A 15,887-nucleotide genomic window follows, 5' to 3' on the forward strand; every position below is an offset into this window, starting at 1 on the left:
AATATATGTATGTATGTTGACATTGTTCGACGTAGTTCAACATATTTCTTTTCCTTTCATTTGTTTTTTAAATTGTTGATCGAAACTTACCTACTTTGTCGATACGCCTCGTATATTACAACAGAAGTTGCGAGAAATCTCGTGAAATCCACAGTTACGACATTTTAATCACTTTTTCAAGAGTTTTGCGTATCCGTCATTTTGACTGATTGATAGGTCTAGTGTTAATACCAACGTAATACGCGTGATTTCAACGCGTTGCAATAGTTTTATCTCCGGTTTCAATATATTCACGCATTCTAAAAGTGTCATAATCTTTTATCACAGATAAAACTGACAGGTTTTGTACAATGCAGTCGCGAATACAATGGATAGGAAGGACAATTCTAGTGATTTCAAGGCGTGGTCATGGTATTACCACCAAAGTGAATGTGTTACATATTTTATCTGTTATAGAATATGTGAGTTCTTTCACTTTTTATCATAAACATTATGGACAGTTTTCGTATAATAAAGTCATAAATATTATTAACACGACGATAATTCATGTGATTTCAATGCGTCATCATAGTATCGCCACTGCTCATAATTTCTTACATAACTTCCAGCGACCATTTTGTTTATTTTCCGATCATCGAATTTATCATTTTGTTCGTTAATCGTTTCTTGGAGATAACACAGTAATTTACGTGTAATACACGTGTGAAATTAATTAATGGGACTTGACAATAGTATCTGTTCAGGATAAAGTTACCGTCGTCATATTTTTTCTGTCAAGAATGAACGATAAGTGTTATACCTGCGATACTACGTTCAATGTCTTTTTCAGGATATTTATGCTCCAATTTCATAGTAATGGACTAGCATACCAGTTTCAGCTGCACACCTTTCTATTATGAATTTCGGAAAACGAGATTTCTGACCAGCCCCTTGCATTAGTGGGGAGAACTAGATTTCACAGGTTTACTCTGACACGTGTACACTCTCATCTGTAAATGTATAATGAGTTTCGTATTATCATAAACAATATTTAGTTACGACCTCATTTTGACTGTTCGCAAAAAATCGAAAAACTCAAGTCAAAGTGAACTTCTTGACTTACATTTTGTCAGCATTAACGGAAATAGACTATTGCCGTTACTACTCAAAGGAGACAACAAACAAAAATATTCCACGCTGTAAATTTAATGTAATAAATTCACTTTATCACGGAAGATATTATCCATAATCTCTGCTACTACTCACCTGTCACTGACAATCAAGAAACTCGAATTGCATTGAAAATAATACTTTATCCCAGGAAAACTATCTACAACGCAAGGTTCACTTGGTAAAAGATATCGTAAATTATAACTAGGCGGTAGGCATTCGTGTCAATGCACAGTTCTTCATGCTAATCTGTGTTTACTGAACGTGAACGTAAGATTTATTTCCACTGTTCAACATTCTATTAGATTGTAAATAAAGAAAAAAATTCCTTATATATTATTTTATTGCTTTAGATTAAATTACTTTTGTTTTCTTACATTTTCATCACGTTTATCGGTTACAAATTTATAAAATTTGCTGTCTAGTCGTTGTCTCAAAGTCGAAACATTAGTACTTGAACAAAGTAGATGTTCGATGATGTAGTTCATTATGTTCCAGGTTTAATCGAGTAATGCAAGGATCCCTCTATATCAATTATATTTCCTGTACTTATGGATCAGAGTGTACACACACAGGTTTATTGGAGTGAACGTCTGCAGCTTGCTAGGCACGTGTCACACGAACTGAGTACATATATACCAGTGCCGATTTGTAGGAACCAACAGTTTACTTCCACTGTTCGCCACTGGCTTTCTACGAATCGTGTGTTTGTTCGCCCTAAAGACGAAGTTATCGACTATTGTTACGAATTTTCTCCAAAGTTTCTGAAAAAAGGTATATTCACGGGACAAATTCAAGATCTTACGATTCCTCGCTCAAGAAAAATCTTTCGTTCGGAAATACACGTGTGTTTTCCGGCAGAAGCGTGAAACAATGAAATTCGAGAAACAAGTGGCCAATAAATGCAGTATCCACGAATTTTTCCGTGTCGTTTTTCGTTTGAACGATTACTTAAATACGTGTACCTATTGAAATTTCATAATATTTTTATTATAACATTAGGATCATACCAGCCTATTAAATTAATAGAATAAAAGGTGTTCTCTTATTACGACTTGTGAAGCTTAGAAAGGCGTTAGTTCATCGAGTGATTTGAATTTCGCGCGAATTCAGATTTTTTAATGTCTCACTTTGTTGAAGACAAGCATCTTTTTATTTTAGTAGCTGTATACTTGATTATTTTAAATAAGATATTGAATGTCGTATGAAATAGTTCACCGTAAAATAATAATGTATTTTACCGACGTAGATGTATATACGTTTAAAATAATCATTCATGTGAATTTACTTGGAAACGATAACTAATACAACTAAATAATCTTTGTTAAATTAAGCACAAAACTAAAAATACAGCATTAATTGCAATTTCATCAATTAACAACTTTATTTTACCATTATTTCATTCTTCGATAATTATCAGTGATTACTATGTAATATAATCTCCTAGCTCAATTATTTCGCCTCAGTTCAGAAATAAGATCTACAGAAATTATTTGACAATTAGTAAGGCTTTGAATAACACCTAATTAGTTCAATGACGCCAGATTCAATAATGATCAGCATGTAATTTAGTCAAGATCTAAAATTCTCTTTCCTCCTATTAAAAGTCTACGCTTCCTTTAATTGTTATCCAAAGTTTTTGATTTAGACTGCGATTTTTTATTTTGAGCAGCCAACTGCTGTCGTTGAGCGGGCACAAGTCTGATTAATGGCGCCGTCAATTATCGTACGCCCTGCTCAGCTTAATGGCACCATGGCAGAATTGATTTGGGAATAAAAAATCGCTCGCACCAGTATTAGTGCGGAAGTAAATTTTTCATTCGAGATTAAACGTTACTGAGGAGACAACTAACGATCCAGTTGGAATTTTCGACATTAATTTGCTACTTGGAGCTGCAGGTGAATTTTAAATAAATCTACCGGGTGTTTTATAAAGTACGATAAAAATCACGACGATAATGTAATGTACTACAGTTATTTAAAGACATTTAAGTTTGTAACAATCATTTTATTTTATTTCATAAATTTAATTATTTTTTTAGAAGAGAAATTACCCATTCACATTTGGAAGGTGGAATACAATTCACATTCCAACGTTCAATTTCAAGCTTTCTATAAAAAATTAGATAGAATAATTATTATTATTCTATTCATTCTATACGATCCGATTCTAATAAATATTATTATTTTGCAATGATCTGAAATAATTATGTAGTAGTTTTCTGTACATAAATACGTTACTCTGTTAAAGATCTGTTATAAAATTATGAAACAGCCTGTATAAAGTGATTATAATTCTGGAAAGTATCATCAGGACAACGCAATCGTGATCTGGTTCACAAGGCGATTAGAAAACAAACCTTGTGTCTAGAGTTAATTATGAACTAGGAAGTGAGCAATTGATAGGTATAATAGATTAGAACGCGCGATGATCCGTGGCAACAGATCTGTTACGCCGTCACGCTTTGTACCCTCTACCCACGTATCTGAATAATGATTTTATATTGAATATAAAACACTAGAAACCAGTAGTTCATAAGATGGGATCTAATCGAATGAATTTGGGTTTGTACAGGTCGCATAGTGTAACGAGTATATGGATAACAAATATTACAAATCAATTATTTGTTAAACTATTAAACTATGAAAGATGTTTTTAAATTATTTGTATTTTAAATTATTCATTGTCACTACTGTCTTCATCAGTTTCAGTTGAATTGTAAACAACTTCAAGCTCTGCAACTTTTAAAGCTAAGTACCCCAGCCAATTGCCTGTTCGATTAAACAAAAATGCAATGTCCTGATAGAGCACTCAGGACCAAACAAAATTTATATCAAATCGTAGGACACAAAAATAACTAGTTTTAGTCGAAAAATGAAAGAACAGATATTTTCCATTTTTTTCCAAATTCTCAATAAAACTTACTCACATCACCAAATTTAAGCATTTTTAATTATTAATGTTAAAGTAAGAGACTTTTCGTTCAGTTTCATAATAAAAATGAAAGAAATCACTCGCAAACACAACAAACATCCACCAAGTAAATGTTTTTATTTGACTTTGAATTTAATTACTAATCTTAACCCGTTGTGTATATCCTTAGATTACAAGGTTCTTAGATTCGAGGAAAGTTTGCTTTCAATTCCAAGTAAACGGAATAAAAAATTTCGAAATTGAATTTTTTGACGTTTATGCATGAGTTGTGACACTGTAAGTCGCGGGAACAGATTTACACCCGTTATGGATTCAGCACTCTTTCTGTGCCATGGAAAGGGAAAATTTGATTCACGCTTACACTTCGAATCTATATTTTGTGTTCAACTTTCACGTGTATATGTACTTAAACTCGAACGAAAATTAATTTTTAAATTTTAATTCAGGATCCCTTCCTAGATAGTAACGTAGCTGCTCTACTTTGAAATCCTTTATTTTAGAAACGAAACAAATCATTAAAGAATAACTATGGGTTGATAGAAAGCAAATAGAATTATATACATGTACAATCTATTTAAATACAACATTATTATTAGTTTTCTTATTGATACATAATATATTGCATCAGTTCTATTAGCAATCAATTATTTAAATATTTTGCAATATAATAAATAAATGTGATGTCTATATATCTGTTAATACAAAATTAAAAATTCCGTTCTCTTACATGGTTAATATAACAGTGTATGTGCAGGCAATTATTACTTCCATTTACAAAATTCAAGATTCAAATTTTAGAAACATCTTTTACTTGCCAACTGAATACATCAGGGATCTTAAATTATTTATTACCTAGAAAATGTATAATACAAAATCTTTTATTTTTAGTTACAAGTTTTAACTAAGCTCAAGCGAACTCTTGGAGAAATTTACATCGAACTCATTTTGTATTATCTCTTTGTATCAAAGTGTACTGTAATTGAAAGTAAGGAAAGTACATTCAGTACCTTTCCCCGGGAAAATTGCAAGTAACAAAAACAACAGGATCAACGAAGCTCCATTTCCTCCGTACGTAATTACGGTTTCTGCAATATCATTTAGATCCATCTAGCTTCTGAAATTTTATCAGTTTTTATTGGTTCTCGAGTCATTTATTTTATGTACAGACCGTTCTACGCGAAGTAGTTCCGGAAAATTTACATAATAAAGATAGCGATACTTCCAGTTCATTCACACTTTATCGTACTAGATTTTCTATAAGATATTTCTGAAAACAGTATAAACTTTATTAAACATACTGTCTTTAAAAGTATCTTCAAAACTTTACAAAAGTATCCAGTTTACGGTTGCATGATTTTGGGGTAATTCTGGTAGAGATAGACCACGTTTTTAAAACCGTTATAAACTTAAATATTTTAAAAATACTCTATGCCACTTTGTGTAGTGAGCTATCTTTTCTAGAACATGAAAGTATATTAATGAAATACCTTTATAAATATCTACAGGAATAAATAAATAAAATTTTAGGTTGTTGACCATCTCTCCCTCATTATAAGAAATAAAATGGACTACTTCGATAAAAGTCGTAAAATTCGATAAACCTTTCATTAAATTGACTTGTAGCAATTATTTTTATCGAAAAAACTGTTTTATTAGATAAAAAAAGATAAATTACGGAACACTTGTAAACTGTGTAAACATCTCCTCAGACAATACAGTAATGATCACGTAAAAAATTTCGTCAAAACCTTACGAAAACCCTACGAAACTCGATCACTATAACTATAACAAAATAGCACTATCACATTGCGCATTTGACGTATGGTTTGAGAACTACCTAACAGATTCGTCTCTCCCAATGGTCCATCTCTATCTGAATTGCCCCATGCATTTTGAATATAAAATTCATTTATTTTACGAAGAGAGTTTCATTTTTTTGTATAGACCTTTATGTAACACCATTACTATACTTTCTTGTAGTTGCTTGTTTCTAATTGTCCTACTTTAATTTCTACGTCGATTCCTTTTTGGATCACACACATGTATCCGTCGCTACAGTTTCCTTCATAATAACGCCAAATTCCGTAACATTCATAGAATCCGTGAAACAATAAGAACTTGCAGTAAGAGTAATGCAACAACTAAAAACTGCTGTCCAGATAATTGATAAATTGTTACATTCGAACGATTGAAAATCGTGGAATCGTTTTAAAAATATCGGAGTTAGTGAAAAATTTCGTCTTTTCGAAGGTATCAAATTACAATCAAAATGTTCCGGGGATTGATTTTCGTGAGTTTCTTGTATTTGGGAGTCGGATGGGTGGCTGGCCTGCAGAGATGGGGTACTCAATTTGGGCAGGCCCCTCTTCTGGAAAGATTCTTCTGGAAAACATTGGACTTCGCCTATCCAGATGCAGCAAGCAGACAGCTTGCAATGCTAAAGGGAGAATTTATTCCAGAAAATGCACTGCCTGTTGGTATCGAAATATGGCGGAACAAGCTGTTTGTCACAATACCAAGATGGCGGAACGGTAAGTAAAAATTCAGTACTTTCTTATGTCAAAATCTTTCCAAATTAATAATAAATGAATGCATTTTCGTATTATTAAAAGACAGAAATAAATTGTAGATACAGTAAAGATTCCATGAGAGTTTGAAACTCGGGACCGCTTTAAAACTTTCACAGTTCACAGTTTCGTTTGAACACCTCTCAAATCTATTTTTTGCCCAAAGTCCGATCCTTGGCAACAAAAGCGGGGTGGAGGGGGGGCAATAAATTATGTGCTTGGCAGGTTCCATGCCCCCCCCCCCCAGTGTGGGGATGAAAATTTTATGGGGACCTTGCTATCCAACTCTTTTGCTTAGATAAAGAGGTAGTTCGAAAACTGTTTAAGATTAATGTTTTAATTAGATTATCTTAGATTATTAATATTATTGTTAGCAGACTTATCATTCGTGGCCGTATTACGTTCTTCGACATTTAAATTTACATAGGCTAAAACATAATAAAATATGAAAAAAGGAACGTCATATCTAATTAGATGTCTGTTATTTTTCATTGCATAAAACTGTTAATATAAGGCAGACATTTATATTCAATAATACTTTTCATTAAGTAGGTCTGCAATCCGAAGTCTGTACTCAATAAAGGCAACATTTAATTCATTTGTAGTAATAGCTTTGCTAAGTAATAAGCAAATTCAAATTACCATTACGATATGTGTACATAATATATCTAAACCTGTAGGTTGTACATATTGGCAAATAATGGTAACTAAATGATTTGACAACAAAACCCAGTTTTAAACAATTAATATTTTGTGTTTATTCTTATTACATACAAGTTAAGTACACACGTCTCCTGTTTAATTTCACCGTTTTCAATAATATTTAGTAATGTATTACACAGATTCTAAAAAATTTGGGCTTGTATTGGAAAGTTATCAAGTAGTAGATTTAGTTTAAATTTTACTGTCAGCCGAACGAAATAATCTTGGTGATAGTGTTTTTTTACATAAAATTAGGTATCATCAGTTGCATAAATTGGTAAATAGTTAAGATATACAGACACAAAAGAAAATTGATAAAGTACGATTTGGGTAAATGATACGCATTCGGTAACTTTCTCATAGCGTATACATCGCTATATTACTATAAACTAAAAACTGATCCAAAATTCACGTATATATTTATTTTATAAGATACAAAACTCGAAATATCATTAGGTAAATCTGTTTTCGTTAGCTTTACAAATCGAAAATATTTCTTATTTCATTACCGAGTCATTGGAACAAAATGTCGATTTTGTTGTACTACAAAATGCAAAAGTTTAAGTGTATGTATTATGTTAGTAAAAATAAATTCCGTTTTATTCGTCCCGTTTCAAAATGTCCAAAAAGTACGCACAAATTTACGGATTGACCAAATATTAAGCTACCAACGAAGTCACTTAGTAGAGAGTCAAAAAAAGGTAAAATCAGATAAAAAAATGTACAAAATCTCTGGTAGGGAACCGGAAACTGACGCGAATGTAGTGTACAGAAGATCACCGCTGCCGGTGCAGGCCTCGAATCTCGTCTGGCCGACTTCCGGTTCGCGACACAAAGTGCCGAAAACCGCATGAGGAATTTCAATGCTGGATTGTTGTCGCTGTCTCCCTCCGCCTTCGCTATAACTAAAATCTAGAAGGGAACTCTGGGGTGAATAGGCTTATTCACTCGTACATTCTCTTATTTCCTATTTTTTTTTCTCGGTACTTTATGTTTATTATACACGATGGCGCGCGCCAAGCCATTGTGCGCAAGAAACGCAAACCGACAATGCACAGTGATTTTTCGTATTAAGAACCGTAACCTTTTTCATTTTCGATTTTGCTTTTCCCTCTCGATCGACATTGCCTTATCTTTTCTAATTTCCATTAATTTTAGACTGCAAACTTGAATTTTTTCCATATTTTGACATACAGTTGAATAATATTTATAAAAATTATTCAGCTGGTAATTACTGTATTATTTTGATGCAATGGATGAACTCTTGTCAATGTAATGGATTCTTTTATTCTATAGTTACGTGAAAACATTCACTTTTTTGTTACTGATTTTCATACATATATATTTCAGTGAAAACACCATGAATATTGTATTAACAGCAGACATTGTATAAGTAATAGCATGAAGTACAATGTAGTCAAATATTTGTCAGTGACATAAGTTCTTTTCATTTAATTTAGGAGCAGAAAAAATTATTTCATTCACAAAATATTACTTTATATTTTAAACATTCGTATTATCTTTATAGTAACTTTTGATTATCATGGTGTTGTTATTATAAACTTCTTCTGCCCCGAACCTTTCTACATGTATGAAATAACCATCATTTTATTAAAATTTTAAATTTCTATCAAGCTTTCTCGTTAAACTGTGTTGAATTACAAAGTGATTAAGGCATTCTGTACGGAAATGTTAACAAGCTTGTCATTATAGGTATGTAATGCACACATTGGGATCGGAGATCAAACTAGTACCATGCATTAAAGTCACTAAAACGGTTTTCATAATGTAAAACAATATTCGTATTGTAATACATACACTTCACTGGTATTCCTGTTCTAACGCTGTCTTTTGAACAATGTACATTTATTCAACATTATCTTGCATTGAAAATAGTGTACCGACTATACAATCACGGAATGTACAATTTACAGAAAGCAATTAAGTTTCAAATAGACATCAATTTTTGTCACGAGAGGTATTTGAATCTGCAGATTCCATTCCATAAAAAAATATGAAGTATGCCTTCATTATTCCCCTGGACAAAAGGCAAAGATATAGGTACGTTGTACCATACAGAAAACCCCATTGAGACTTAAAATGTCAAAAAAATTTGTGTATATCTGTATTAGTTCGCCAACCAGTAACATCTAATATTCTATAGAGACCACCATGTATATATTAATTCTTGTGCAAAATAATATGTTATTATAATTAGTATTGTTACTATAATTAAATAGTATATTTTTGAGTAAAAATTCTTTTAAATAAAATAAGTTTCCAAGACATAAAGAAATAAAATTAAAACAAAACTTTGGCAAAAACTTATCATTTCTATTATTCTACATACTCTCATCCTTCTCAAACCATCAACATCTCGCTTCCTCTATTTCTTTTTTACATTTTCCCCTTGTTCCGGTTCTGATCTTCTCACCAGTCTCCTGGAAGTTCTCCAGACGCGTCGAAGCCCACCGAAGTCGGCATTGTTTTTACAGGAAGCTTTTATTCGTCCGTAGCTTTGTTTGGCCCAGTCTTTCTTCCGACGTCAGCTTCTCTTCGGGCAGAGGATATGAAATATTAAGAGAGGAAAGAAGAAAGAGGTTCCTGTCACACTCTTCTGACAGAATGAATTCGGAACGCTCAATGACTTCCTTCCTGAGCCTGTGAAAACGAATTGTTTTAGAATTCGGCGCGTAGTCAAAGTGAAGAAAAAGTTGAACTCGAGATCCCGCGACCTCTGAATACCATTATCCAAGCGGCGTCCGAAATCCATTTTGTTCTGCTTCAAACGCGTCGAGTTATGTAGGTCCATCGATTTAAATATCAAAAATTCGATGAGTTTTTAAAGACTCTACCGTGACATTTTCCATTCGATCGCATGACAATTTAGACACGCAAGGCTAACGTGTCATTAAATTTTTGTATCACTGTCTTAACATTTTCGATCTTGTAACCTTTCTATTAACCTTTCTCTAGTCTGTCGGGATATGTGCCTTGCAATACTTTTGTGCAACTGTTGGACAGATTGGTTTAAGATAAAAACGAATAGCGCGTGTCAGCGACACGATAATGTTCAGCTCCGTCACCTTAGGACCGAGCAGCGTGCAAAATGTTCGTTCATGAATCGAAAAGTCTGCTAATGAAAATAGTTAGTACATTTAGGTATTGGAAATTTTAGGAATTCCGGCCACTTTGAATTATTTATCGCTCGATACAAATCGGGGAGGCTCACCGAAGCTTACACCTTATCCGAACTGGGCGCAGAACAAAGCTGGAGCTTGCGGTAGCGCCATGACTACTGCTTATAGGTATTTGAATTTTATGTACTTTTATGACATATGTGAATATTCGAACCTAAACAAATGAAAGCATCGATTAACTGTGTAATAAATATATTACGTTACCATTAATTAAATAGAACGTGTAAGAGGAACACAAGTTTCCATTTAATTTCAGTTTTTGTAAATTAACATATTGAAATCTGCAATCAGATAAACATCTGGATTCTGATTATTACATTGGAATTACAAAAAAGGAAGAACGTAGAGTAAGAATTTATCGTTTACTACAATTTAAACGCAATTATTCAATTTTGTATTAATAAACTTTTTAATCTACAAAATATTCATAAATAATTGTAAACATAAAAGTTTAAAAACGTTTAAAATGTTTAAAAGAACTGAGAAAATAACTACATATTTTCGAAGAAACTATTTTCAATCGTTTAAATAATATTTTTCAATCATGAAGACTAAATACTTCATTAAACTTTCCGTGAGTTTTCCAGATCCAAATATACTGTAAATACATAAAAATTATTATACTATTCTTTGGAAAGTTATACCTTCGCAATCAGTGTATAAACGATAACTACCCTTTTAAATAAATCTTCTTCAATCCACGTCAAGTGTTCGCGTTATTTTGACCTGAACCCATAATTTAACTTATAATAAAATTATTTATCAAAAACAATTTTAAATTAATTTATTACCAGTAATTTGCATAATAACGATCCATGGACATGTAGGTATATTTCCTTACTTCGATTTTAGCTTAGACCAAGTGCAATTTAAGGATTAGTAGTACAACAATTTATCGGACGGTGCACAAGGGTTAACATTCGATTCCAGATGGAACGTTGAGTAGCAATTCTTTTCCTCGTCAATACGAAACTTGATGTAAATTCCATTGTTCCAGAATACACGCGGACGCTTGCGACAGGCTTTGGGTGTTGGATACTGGTACTATAGGCATTGGGAACACAACTGTACAAGCTTGTCCTTATACATTAAATGTTTTTGACTTGACAACGGACAAAATCTTAAGGCAATATAGACTAAGACCCGAAGACATCAATATGGTATATCTTCACTAAACCATGTATACGTGAACACGTTGAAATCATTAGGCTGTACCATATGAAATTGCCATTCTTATAGATTGAAACAAAAATACTTATTTCAAAAAAATAATTTTTATTCAATTGAAATATGCATCATGACGATTAATAATACTTTTCTCTAAACAAGATAGTATCTGATACATTTCAGTTTTATAAAAATTGGCATTTTCAGATAGTATGAATTCTTCAAACCCTGCAACTATCGACTCTCGATTAGGGAGTGTTTTGTTTCTTAGAAGGAGCTACCGGTAACCCAAAAAGTTATCTTTTGTTGGGGAAGTCTGGTGACAGTTGCGAACTAACGAAGGACTTGAAAATTTAAATCAGCTAACTTCATTGTGATCTATTTTAAATTCATATTAGAAAATCATTCGAAATTACTCCTTTGCCATCATATTGTTTACATGCCTAGAATCGTAGAACAATCATAATAAAGGTTCAATAATTAAAAGCGATAGAGTTGCACAGTAATGGTATATCTTCTGACTAGCACAACAAACAATAGAGATCGTATTTAATATTACTAATCGCAGTTGATTTTTAACTATTCGAATATCGGCAATTTTATACGGTGTAACCAAATAGGGGAAGGTTATCCAACTTGGATCATCGCCTAGGTTCTACCACTACTCTAACTTGTCATGTGTAAGCAATTTGCACCGTCTGATAGACAATATGACAGTGGTACAGTGATCCCTCGATGAATGCGACATGAACAACTGCGTTATTCCCACCATTAGGGGCCTCCTCTTCTGAAACCAAACAAAACAGGGTAAACAGAAACTAAGCAAAGGCTCGGCTTCGTGTAAAAAACAAATTTATAGACATTATTGTAATTCGATTGACTAACTAAGTATACATAATAAGCAACACATATTGGTTATCATACAACGCAAATTGCTTACAAATAATAAATTAACGTAATGGTCCAACCTGGCGATGATCTAAATTCGGCAACCGTTCCCTATGTATTACATGATCATTATTGTAGATTCAAATTTATTTTAAATAAACAAAGTTTACAGTTCAACAATAACACAGACTTTAATGTTTAGAACACATTCATTGCCAATATCGCGGTGGATTTGGGAAAAGGCGGTTGCAACGACGCGTATGCGTACCTATCCGACGAGCTGGGATACGGCTTGATCGTTTATTCCTGGGAACAGAACAAATCCTGGCGTGTTACGCACAGCTATTTCATGCCAGACCCCCTAGCCGGCGATTACAATATTGGCGGTTTGAATTTCCAATGGGGAGAGGAAGGGATTTTCGGTATGAGCCTGTCTCCGGTCAGTGGGGACGGATTTAGGACGTTGTTCTTCCACCCCCTCAGCAGCAGGAGGGAGTTTGCGGTCTCGACAAGGATTCTTAGAGACGAACAACTGTCCCAGAACAGCTACCATGAATTCCAGGTAACTTCTCGAATCAGGAAATTATTAGATTGTGGAATAAGTTCTTTCGCGTTTCTTTACAAGAATATTAAGTAATACTAATTTTATATAAAACTTACCTAATCAGTGATGCAAGTACCATTTTATTCTATGACCTTGCGTGATCTTTTAAGTACTATATGTTGGGGTAACTTTGATTCAGTCAGGATAATTTTGTCCTAAATGATAAAATGATTATTTTCGATTTTGCAAGTCCGTAAATTGTTAAGTTTGTTTTCTAAAATAACTTAATTTTATCGTGAAAAGGTATTTCACGTAAATATACCCGCAAAAGAGCTGCAAAATCGAAAATGATAATTTTCCGACTTTGGAACACAATTACCCCTAATTGACTCAAAGTTATTCCACATTGCTGAAATATTCCTTCGTGGTAAAAATGTTTGCTGTTTTTTTTTTAAATATTCGGACACGCGCGAGTTTACTCCTTCAGTGTTTCTAAAGGATTTTCCTTGAAGAGAATTTTACAATGTTCGAAATAAATGAAAATCATACGGAGCAAGTTTGGTGAATGTGGGGTAAAACATCCAAACCAAATTGCAATATCATATGTCGTGTCATTGAAGATGTTTGCGGTCGTGCGTTATCGCGGTGAAATACAACTCTTTCTTTGGATACAAGTGATGGCGATTTTTATTCTATTGCTGATTTTAAGTGATTCATTTGCGAACAGAACATTTCATTGGTAGAAGTTCACTATAGAGTATTTTTTTATAATTCCACCAAAGAGACACAACATCTCTTAAGGGGTCAATTGAACTTTGGCGGTGGAAAGGTATTTCTCTTGGCTTAGACAAATGTTTTTTTCTTACTGCAATATAATTTATTATTGTTGCCAGCTTTACAGGTGATTGGATACTACGATAAATTTTATTTCTTATATGATGTTTCCCTGAATTCTGATAAACTTGTGTTGCGTATATTCAGTATTCAACGAAATGAGTTTCTATATAGAAAAAAAAAGTGTATACTTTTACTAATGAAAATTTTGTACTGGTTCGTGGATTTAATTTAATTTAGAATGAAGCAAACGTCACATTCAGTTTTGTTGAAGTTTTTATTTTATTGTATTTTATATATTTTTGTAGGTTTTAAATATGTACAAATTTCTTTCTAATTAGTATGAACATTTTAATACACCTTATTATTATTCTTACACTTTATTGTACTTTATAATCTATTACCACAGTTTCATACTTTATTATTATTTTTTAAACTGCTAGGTTCTTCCGGAGAGAGGACCACTCGGTCACTGTACCTCTTCCGTTATGGACGAAAAGGGCCTCCAATTCTTTAATTTAATTGACCAGAATGCAGTCGGCTGTTGGAACTCTTTGTTACCATACGGACCTCAAAATCAGGCAGTCGTTGTCAGACACGACGATGCTTTAATATTTCCGGCGGACGTCAAAGTAAGAAACTGTTATACGCTATGTTTTCAATGGACTTTGCTTAATATACTTAATATACTCTGATCTTATGAATTATAACAGTAGTAGTATAATTAAACTACAGATTTTTATGCAAGGACACAATTATTGTGACTAATTTATGCAGTCGTAGTAAACTCAAAAATTTATTCTCCCTAGTAAGGACACGATTAGGTTCAAAGTAGGAGGTTAATTTTATTAAAAAGACATTTAAAATGTAAATAGATTTTCTTTTGTACTACATTTCAAAGTATTATAAATACATACAATCACAATATTAAATATTAATGTATCAAAATGAAATTTGAATTCAAAATTTATTTCCTGTAGTGCATGTATCTTATGACGTTAGTAATAACATATAAATATTGTTAAAGATTGGCTAGTTAAAATTTAGTATAAATGCATAAAATTCCGCAGTCTAGTTATAACATTAGGTTGCTGCAAATATTGCATCTATTGCTCACAATAATTCATAATACGAAAAAAGTCTACTTGAGATTACGCTTCATATTTCTCAATTTGTCTTTGTAGTTTCTAAAACAAATCATAGTGATATAAAAGTACACCCCATATTTAACGGACGCGTTGAAAAGAAGCAATGTTATTATTTTTAGATAAATAACGGACTGTTATGGATTATATCAGACAGAATGCCAGTCTTTCTGATATCGACTTTAAATTACACCGACGTAAACTTCAGAATATTGACAGTACCTGTTAAAGACGCGATTGCAGGCACCGTCTGTGAAAATTCACCTTGGGGATACGTCAGCAACTCCGTTTGGTGGGAAAAGTAAATTCTATCAATAAATCCTCTGAAAGTGTTACGTACCCGAAAAAGTTCGTGTGGTTGTATACGATAACATTCATGCAACCATAACTCACGTAAAATATTATTACGTTTCACCGTGTAACATTATGTAACCTTCAATATTTTTCAAAATTCTCTAAGCCTGTAAATTTTGTTTTAGACACATTGTACGCGTATTTCGCCATATTTTCAACAATTAATATCTCGGAAACGATGCCTAGAACGCAATTTCGTCATTCTTGATTTTCGTCCTAGTTTTGCATGTAGCATCTACCCTGTGAAAGTGTTTTTACTAACTCCGTCTATATAAAATTACTCAGGACAATGACCTTCATAACATGTATCAAGGTTACTGAAATAACAAAGTGAACTCTATTCTATGTAATAATCCCGTTTTTGGCTATAAAATAATTCATTTTGCCGAATACAAAGTGTTA

At 32.7% G+C, this 15,887-nt stretch overlaps 1 protein-coding gene across 1 annotated transcript; it reads left to right on the top strand.

The window, feature by feature from the left end:
• The first annotated feature begins 6,353 nt into the window (after positions 1-6,353).
• Positions 6,354-15,436, top strand: LOC107190416 (protein yellow-like). Its single transcript, XM_015579214.1, has 6 exons — positions 6,354-6,615; positions 10,532-10,661; positions 11,551-11,713; positions 12,811-13,170; positions 14,430-14,618; positions 15,254-15,436. Exons 1-6 carry the CDS (start codon positions 6,354-6,356, stop codon positions 15,434-15,436), a joined length of 1,287 nt encoding a protein of 428 aa, XP_015434700.1.
• The last annotated feature ends 451 nt before the right edge of the window (positions 15,437-15,887 follow it).

The sequence above is a fragment of the Dufourea novaeangliae genome, unplaced genomic scaffold, assembly GCF_001272555.1.
Source record: "Dufourea novaeangliae isolate 0120121106 unplaced genomic scaffold, ASM127255v1 scaffold199, whole genome shotgun sequence".
NCBI classification, from domain to species: domain Eukaryota; kingdom Metazoa; phylum Arthropoda; class Insecta; order Hymenoptera; family Halictidae; genus Dufourea; species Dufourea novaeangliae.